This window comes from Gavialis gangeticus, unplaced genomic scaffold, assembly GCF_001723915.1.
Source record: "Gavialis gangeticus isolate Ggan-Ray unplaced genomic scaffold, GavGan_comp1, whole genome shotgun sequence".
NCBI lineage: Eukaryota > Metazoa > Chordata > Crocodylia > Gavialidae > Gavialis > Gavialis gangeticus.
This window is the reverse complement of record NW_017729031.1, coordinates 68,497,089-68,506,232: the sequence shown is the minus strand read 5'-3', so window position 1 is coordinate 68,506,232 and position 9,144 is coordinate 68,497,089. Positions and strand designations below refer to the sequence as shown.

At 42.0% G+C, this 9,144-nt stretch overlaps 1 protein-coding gene across 1 annotated transcript in view; it reads left to right on the top strand.

The window, feature by feature from the left end:
• The first annotated feature begins 4,256 nt into the window (after positions 1-4,256).
• The window catches only part of ZSWIM2 (zinc finger SWIM-type containing 2), a 23,201-nt gene continuing 18,313 nt past the window's right edge, over positions 4,257-9,144 (top strand). Inside the window, exons 1-4 of the mRNA XM_019523063.1 lie at positions 4,257-4,288; positions 4,629-4,669; positions 7,311-7,530; positions 7,823-8,074. Coding sequence (XP_019378608.1) covers positions 4,260-4,288; positions 4,629-4,669; positions 7,311-7,530; positions 7,823-8,074 — 542 coding nt within the window. The 5' untranslated portion in view covers positions 4,257-4,259. The remainder of the gene's footprint in view (positions 4,289-4,628; positions 4,670-7,310; positions 7,531-7,822; positions 8,075-9,144) is intronic.

Genomic DNA, 9,144 nt, shown 5'->3' with positions numbered 1-9,144 from the left:
GGCTCGCCTCGCGCCCCGCCTCCCCCCCACCCCATTCCCGCCCCCCGGCGGCGGCGGCGGCGGCGGCGGCGGCGACTACTGAGCGCGGCCTGTTGTTGCAGGTGCTGCTGGGAGCCCCGCACTCGTGCACCTGCGCCACCTTCCGGAGAGAGCGGGACCTGTGCGCGCACCTGTGCTGGTAGCGGCCCGCGCCCTGCGGGAAGGGAGGGGCCTGGCGCGGCCCCATGGGGGGTGAGGGTGGGACCGCAGCTTCTCGGAGGGTCTCGGCCTTGGGACTTCAGCAGGGTCACCGGCCCCCGCTCCCCGCTTCCCCGAGTCTGGGGAGCCCCAGCGCCGGGTGCCAAGTACTTTGGTTCCCGACGGGGGGGCACTCGCTGCTTTCGACCTGAAAGGGCCCCAGCACCATCCTGCCCTGCCTCTCTGAGGACGTCCTGTCCCAGCAGCTCCCCAGGTCTTAAATATGAAATTATCATATTGGAAGCTCAAACTGATCACATTAGCTGAAAAGCTATCATAGGCTGAAAAACGGTGCAAATAAGGCGTCATCTTATTTACTTTATATTGCTCGCTGTAAGTTGCTGTTGAACGAGTGAGAACTGGGTCCTCCAAGTTGAAGCCTTCCTTTATTTCAAGGCAAAGCCATTATTAAAAAAAAGTGCTGATAGCAAACCCAGAAGTTGGTTAAGACTCTCTGAGAGTGGCTTGAGCTTTGCCTATGCAGCATCAATTAACTGTCTCACAAATTGTCCTGCGTTTTGAACGCACTTACTGTTGTTGATCATACATCAGACAGGGGTTGAAATGATTGTATAAATATGATAATTATTGTATACCTGGCAGTGCTGTGCCCTGAGACTGGTGAACATCACCATGTCCTCAAGATGGGCCACGGTGGGACAGCACAACCTTGCCTGTCAGGCACCAGGATGTGGCGGGACTGCGGAGACCAAAGGGGAGGGCTCCAAACTGCTGATGCCCTCAAGGAGCTGGGAACTTATTAGCTCTTGGGACTTTGGAGCAAGGGGTATTTACCAGTATCCCTTTGTTAAGTGCAATGTTGATATATGTTTGGCCTTCCCAAGCTGTTGTAGGAATTCATAAACCTGGGGCATTGGGTAGGCACATGGGCAGATCTAGGATTTTGAAGAGGGGGTGGCAGATAGTGAGGTGCATTATCCCATATAACACAGCACATATTTTTCTCCAAGCAGAAAGAAACTAGAAGATTTACTAATAAGCAGGGTCCTGGGCCTGTATTACTCAGTTTAAGATTGGAATGAGTTGTAATCACTCTGCCTGGCTGTGAATTAAGAGCTTCCTTACCAAGAGCAGCTAACTGTTCTGCTGTCGTATGGTGGTTCAGAAACAACATGACCCTTAAAAAGAAGAGAGGGTAATTAATGTCTGTGGAACCAAGAGTTTAGAAGGGATCAGGTAGATTCTAATGAAAATGATTGATAGGAGAATTTACCTTTACTGAAGAGGAGACCGGAGGGTAGCAAACCTGGCATTGCTGTAGGAAACAGCCATTTGGATTGAACATGGACATTCTGCCCAGCAAGCCTTACTTGGGACCAGAAAGTATCTGATGTCATTAAACAGAAAGCGCCTAGACAGATTTGGAATGACAGGAACAAGCTAGCACTGCCTCTGTAAAGAGCAGCCTCTTGCTCTCTAATCTGTCTGTTTTCCCCAGTGTCTCTGAACAGGTTGGTTGCTAGAAGGAACTCATCTTTGTTATTAGGAATTGGCAGCAGGTGCAAGAAGTGCCATCCCCTTCTGCAAAAGACTTGTGTCAAGAAATCTTTAGCTTCTCAGCAGTCTCCTCAACCTTCTTCCACTAGCTCTGCCAGTTCAGTTGACACGGCTGCAAGCTTCCTGCTCCCGACATTCTGAAAGCATCTTGTTTGATTTTATACCTTTAGCTGTGGTCTCTTTGAAATCCATTTTGCATTTTTTTAGGTCCTCCTTATTTGCTGTTTAGTGTAACTTGGGCTACTGTCTGTTGACTTCAGTAGGACAGATCACCAAATGTTGAAGGATTTCAGTTTGGCTGAAAGAGCTCCTTCAACCTTGGTATTTAGTAATGGTGATATAATATTTGCCTTCCTGTCTCTTTTTTTGTTTGGCAGTACACAAATGTCTTTTGAGGTGGTTTTCTTAAGTAGCAGCTGTTCCACTTGGAAGGGTAGCTACATACACAAGTTAAGCAGAAGTATGATAAGGTGTGAATCTTACAGTGCCTAATGTACTCCACACTAGCTCTCCATCCACAAAGGAGTTTGTCTGGAGTGTCATATTTACTCAAGTCTAGGATGACTTCAAATTTAAGACAACCCGTCAATCATCAGATTCTATATGTGGAAGTACTTCAGCAGGGAAAGCAGTGGCAGGGTCCAGGCAATGTAGAATCAAACGACCAAATCTCCTGTCCCCTTCCTGTCACTCCCACTGCTTACCCTCCCTGCCATTGCCTCCTATGATGCCAGCTCCCCCACCACACACAGGTTCTGATTCCAAGCCCAGGTCAGGGCCAGAGCAGCAGCAAGCTGCTTGTCTCCTGGCCTTGTACTCAAACCCAAGGTGAGAGGCTTTTTCGCCCACATTGAATGGGGAAAAAAAAACTTCATACTGGATTCCAGTAAATACAGTAAGAGTACTGAAAAGTTCACATTGTACACACATGTATATTCTCTCTGTGGAGATAAGTCATAGTGATTTTTTCCTACTTCAGTTGAAGTAAAGGCCTGATTTTTATTGAAATCTCATTTTCTAAAATGAATCTTTCTTATTTTTGGTACCTTACTTCCCCATAGAACACAAATTAGGTTATGATCACTACTACTTCATGTCCCAGCTATTGTTACTTCTTGAATTAATTAGCTATTTTAGATTTAAGAATAATCTCTTCTGTGCTGTAGCACTAACTGCATCAAGAATCAGTCACATAAAGTGTCAAGAATTTATTTGCCTCAGCATTCCCCCATTTTACCATTTGAACAGGTCACCAATCATATTTTTATAATTTAATATTATTCCTTGTGTACGCAAAAAAATTGGTAAACAGAATTTTAACGTGGACTTTAAAAATTCCTACATAAAGGACTGTTAGGGATATTATCTATGTCTTGGATAAAGTGCATGTGTGGGTTAGAAAATAGCATAGAAACCAGTAGAAAAGAGGTTTGCAGGATAAAGTTGTTAAGCAAACTGCCAAGAGAAGTTATAGTGAAGTAGGACTGCAAGGGATCTCCAGAGGTCATCTAGTCCAGCCTCCTGCCTTAGGCAAGATCATCCCTATCCAAGCCGTCCCATAAAAACTAACCAAACTCTACATAAGTCTACTGTCAACCCTGACACAACGCAGACCTAACACTAACCAGTCACAAGTAAAGCAGGAGAACCGTGGTAGCCAATGTCCTGCTTCCATGAAATGTCAATATATGCTCAAGAGATTCTGGGTAGAGGTTCACACACCTCCCACTACAGAGGAAATCAGAAACCCACACAGTCTGTGTACCAGTCTGACCATGGGGTAAAATTCCTTCCTTACCCCAAATATGGTGTCAGTCTGACTCTGAGTGGAGGGGCAAGATGCTGAGTGCTCCGGCTCTGACCTGGCATGGAATCGGAACTTCTGCCCCCTCCCTGCTACCACCCCCTAGGAACCTCTGGCTTTGGTCCCAGCAGGTGCATTGGCATACCCCAGTGAAAGTCCCCAGCCTTGCCTGTAGCAAGTACCCGCTGCTTCTAGGAAGGCTTAAAAACACCCTGACATATAGCAGAAAAAGGAGCAGGGGGGCAACCAGCCAAGCCTAGAAACATAGTGCCATGGTAGAACATAGGCACTACATCTAGATCATCTCCAACCAGTGGCTGTCCAACCTGTTCTTGAACACTTCCAGTGATGGAGAGTCCACAACTTCCCTAGGCAGTCTATTCTGCTGCCTCACTGTTCTAAAAGTGAAGAAGTTTTTCCGAATATTAAACTGCAACTTCCAGCCATTGGTTTGCATCCTCAGCAGCAAGAGGTGCTTTCCCTTTTCTTTATGGTAGCCCTTCAAGTATTCAAAGACTGCTATCATGTCCCCTTTTAAGTACCTTTTCTACAAGCTGAACATGCCTAGCTCCTTTTGCTGCTCCTTGTATGGCTTGCTTTCTAAGCCCTTGATCATCTTTGTTGCCCGCCTCTGGACCCTCTCTAACTTCTCCATGTCCTTTTTACAAAGTGGAGCTCAGAACTGCATGCAGTACTCCAGATGAGGCCTAACCAGTGCCAAGTAGAGAGGTACTATCGCCTCCCATGCCTTGCACCTAATGTTTCTGTTGATGTATCCTAAAATCAAATTAGTTTTTTGTGCAGCTGCATCAGATGGCAAACTTGCATTGAGTCTGTGGTCTACCAAGACTCTCAAGTCCTTTTCCATAGTTCTGTAAGTGAGATAAAGGTCCTAATAAAAATACATTTGTAGCAGACCAAGGTATAGTTTTGCTGTTTAATGCTAATGTTAAATTTCTCTGAAGTACCATAAGCCTTTTATTGTACCCCCTAATTTAAGGCTGAATTAGCAAGTAATTTGTTTTAGCTTAATTTGTAAGATGATAATCTTTTTGTCATTCATCATTAGGGTACTGTTGAAGAAACTCAAACTTCCAAGAAATCATGAATGTAGGTGTTACCCTCTTTTTCGAATTTTATATATTGCAGAAAGAATGCAACAGCTTTTAAATATACAAAGGCAATGTTCTCTGGAATTTGTATAGGGTTACTTTTCAATCACTGATTTTTTTTTCCTAAGCTGCATATAAAATTGTTATGCTTTAGGCCATTGCCAAGATTTGGCTTCATCTTTCTAAGACAGAACATCTTTTTTAACATCAGCTGCTTCTGAAACTACCCTTGTAAAATGTTTGATGTTAAAAATCTAGTAATTTACAACACTTGTGGGTTGTTGGAGGAGATTATTTCTGTTGTTAGAGCACCTGGCAGACTAGGTATTCCAAAGCATGTTCTGTTTACGTGTATTTCAGTAACTTAACAAGTATTTTTGTAGTCATGGGCAGATGTTGTGTTATATTTGACTGAGTAAAGAAAATACAGTTCAGTTTTCGGCCACATTTGTGCCAAATAGATTGTGGGCCAGCTGAAGGCCAACGAGCTTTTCAGCATAAATTAGAATACCTACCAGAGCTCTTCAGATTTGTGCAGTCTTTGCCTATACCAGCAATAAACTATACCCATATCCCAAATCTCTGTTCTGTTCAGTGCCTAAAGGCTCTGAATAGTACCCCTGTAAACGAAGTTGGAGATGCCCCTGTATGGTCTAGTGTCCAGTCTTTTCCTGGAGGGATATGCTTTTTGTGGATCCCTAAAACTCACTGAAGTTGCTCATAATGGTATGGGCCAGAATCATTCCATTTGTCAAATCTCACACAGTTTAGGATATTATGGGCCAGATTCTCAGTTGAAGTACATTGACATGGCTTTATTGTTCACAGAATTGTTTTAGAGAAGAAAAAGGGAGTGATGTATATATTTTTTTATAAATTAAAAAACAAAACAAACGTGAAGTGGAAGTTCTAAAAATATTCATCCTGAGTAGGATCCAGAGTGAAACAATAAATATAAACCTTAAAGTACAGCCATAATCAAAATAGTTATTTTGAGAAAAGTAGTAATTTCATATTATTTATATTTGTACTTTTAGGTGGTAAGAATAATGTAGGTTTAACTTTTTTAATAAAATTAAACTTTTGCTAATTTTTTTTTTTTTTACTGTGTGCTTTTCAGAGACCATACCACCTCAAGAAAAAGTCACCTGGTTTATGCATAAACCTTTAACCATTAGGGCTGTCCGAAACTTCGGTCACTGATTCAATTTAGCAGAGATTTGGCCCGGTTCAGCAGCTGAATCTTCAAATCAAATCAGGAGACCCTTTAATCTCTCTGAATCAAATCAAAACCCTCCAAATTGGTTTGGAGACATTCGGACATAGACACAGCTTTAAATGTTTTTTCTACGTATGTCAAGGTACCAAGCAGCTTATGAACACTGTAATGGTGGGGCAGATAGAGCATCCCACAGGAGCGCGGGGCTGGGGGAGGTCCCCAGCACGCTCAGCGGTAGACCTTTAAGTAGACCAGAAGCATTTCTGATCCACTTCTTGGTCCACCACGGAGCACGCAGAGGACTCACCCATCAGCTCAGCAACTGGTGCCTCCTGGGCCGGGAGAGGGGGGCACACCTGGGCTCCCCTGCGGCCAATTGCTGAGCCGGGGTGGGGGGGCGAGATCCCCTCCATGTGCTCTGTAGTCCGGGCCCCTCTGCGCTCCTGTGGGACACTCCATCTGCCCCACCATCACAGCATTCATGAGCCACTCCTGGAACCTTGAGGTATGTAGAAAAAACATTTAAAGCTGTGTCTATTGCTGAATCGCTGATTCTCCGAATCAGCATCAAATCTTCAGATTTGGATTCAGGTGAATCAAATCAGGACAGTGATTCAAATTGACTAATCAAATCCTCTAATTTAGGCCGAATCTGAATCAAACATGGCCCAGTTCTCAGACCCTATTAACCATGCATTATCAATAAAACTGTTCTCTTATTTCTTGTTACGGAACCTATATTGCAGGTATCAGGAAGTGCACAGCCTGACTTTCCAGATGATTCATTTAGCAGTGCTGGCTGTTAAGGGGGAAGAGCTCTATCTACAATCATATTTTTTAAGAAAGGGAGCAAACTTGATGGAAAATCTTACAATGGAAGACATTGATCATCTCAGTGTTGTTTTTAGACTAATTTATTACACTATAATTGTATTTTAATATTTAATGCAAATGTAAACGCACTTCCAACATTGTAACACCACTAATGCTATACTGCAATGTCAGCATTTGGATTTGAGGCAATGTGCTTACATGAAATTTGAATCTATGACTTTCTGGCCTAGAAGCAAAGCATGCCATTTTACATACTGTGTAATTTAAAGTGTTTTAGTTTAGAGTCTGTTCTGAATTGTTTCAGGATATTGGTCATACATTAACCTCTTAACTAAACTTAAATATCCATTGTATTAAAAATTACAAAACAAAACACATTCTGCCATAAAGATCATTTTAGGTGGGAAGTTAATTTCAAAATTAATTTCAAATGAGGAATTTAGATTTGCAATATTTCTTGGGCTATAAATGTATCAAAACTGACATTGTTCAATGCAGATTATATAGACTGACACCTGTAACAGCTGAATATTTCCAAGTGTTAAAATTTGGCAAAGAGCCTTCATTTTGAGTTTATTTTTGGTAGATGCCTTTCAGTTAGGTCTCCTGGAAAGAGAAATCAATGACGTGCTTCAACGACTACATCAAGAACAGTCATCTAGCCCAAAAGCAAAAGCTCTCTCCACTGAAACATTAGAGAAAGAGGATGATGGATACATTAATCAGAAAGAAATTGATGTGGAGGATGTCTGTCCTATTTGCCAGGAAGAACTACTAAAGAAAATGCTTCCCATCACTTACTGCAGGTTAAGTAAATAGTTTGCTTTTCATGTTATACATCTGGCAAGAGCTTATTTTACTTGCTAATTATAAAGAAGTATCATTTCTACACAATTATGGCTGCAACAAATCTATAAATGGGGAAGTTTTAAACTATTAGTAAGCACCTCCCATTACATATACACCTCATTTTATTGCAAGAAAAAGGCTATAAAACACTGTTATAATTAAAAAGGCTAGGATATTTAGTTTGAGATAGCAGATTTGCCCAAGTATTTATGGACAGGTACAGAAATTGATGGTGTTTTGCTTTTGTAGGTACGGCTGTGGTAACAGTGTTCACATCACATGTATGAAGATTTGGGCTGATCACCAAGGTGAATTAGAGAATGAATCTGTGGTAAAGTGTCCCCTCTGTAGAGAAGAATTTGCACCATTAAAGCTCATTATAGAAGAATTCAGGAACTCTGGTCAGCTTGTGACTGCAGCAGAGAAAATGAGGCTTGACAGGCACCTTGGACTCCCCTGTAATAACTGCAGAGTATTTCCAATTCAAGGAAAATGCTACAAGTAAGTTTTTTTTATGAATACAGAGTACGTACATTTTACCTGTATCCCTTCAAACATATTTTACAATTTATTGCTTATTCTACCTTTTGACTTCCCTGGAAAATAAATTTTATCTGTAAAATGGATTACATTAGTTCTTCTAACTTAAAACTGAGTATGTCGTCAACCACTTACGATTGATTTCTGATCACTTTGTGTTACAATGGTATGTGCAACAGACACCTATTGAGATCTTTTAGTCACTGATGTAATGAGGTTGAGTCACCACTTACAGTTGTCTAGTGTAATTCAGTTAGTATGAAATCGTGATTTTTACTGGAGCAAGTCCTATGAATAACCTTGCTCACATGAGTAATATCACTGACAGTGTGACTTCTTGTTAAAAGTAAAGTTTCTTACAGAATTGGAATATTTATGCTGACTGGATGTTTTTTCTTCAAGTTAGCTCTGCTGGGAATTGAATCAAGGTCAAATATACCAAAATTCAGTTTAACTCTCTTTTTAAAAATAAAATAGTAACCATAATCTGCTTGTCTATCAATGCAGAACAGCCATCAAGTTATTTTAAATCAGTGTTTGAAAAAGTGATTTTTCACTTTTGGAAAATTGCTTTATTGTTTGTCCCTATGTTATATGCTATACCCATATAACATATGGGTAGTTTGTTTTTTTAACCCCATTACTGAGGAGTATGCTATGTTTCATAGTTTCATAGTTGGTAGGGTCAGAAGGGACCTGAGCAGATCATCAGGTCTGACCCCCTGCCATGGCAGGAAAGAGTACTGGGGTCAAATGACCCCAGCAATGTGTTCATCTAGCCTCCTCTTAAAGACCCCCAGGGTAGGAGCCAGCACCACTTCTCTTGGAAGTTGGTTCCAGATCCTAGCCACCCTGACCGTGAAGTAGCGCCTTCTGATGTCTAGTCTGACTCTACCCTCTGCCAGCTTGTGACCATTATTCTTGGTCACTCCTGGCAGTGCTCAAGGGAACAGGGACTTCCCCAGTGCCTGCTGTTCCCCCCTGACTAGTTTGTAACAGGCCACTAGATCCCCCCTCAGCCTTCTCTTGTG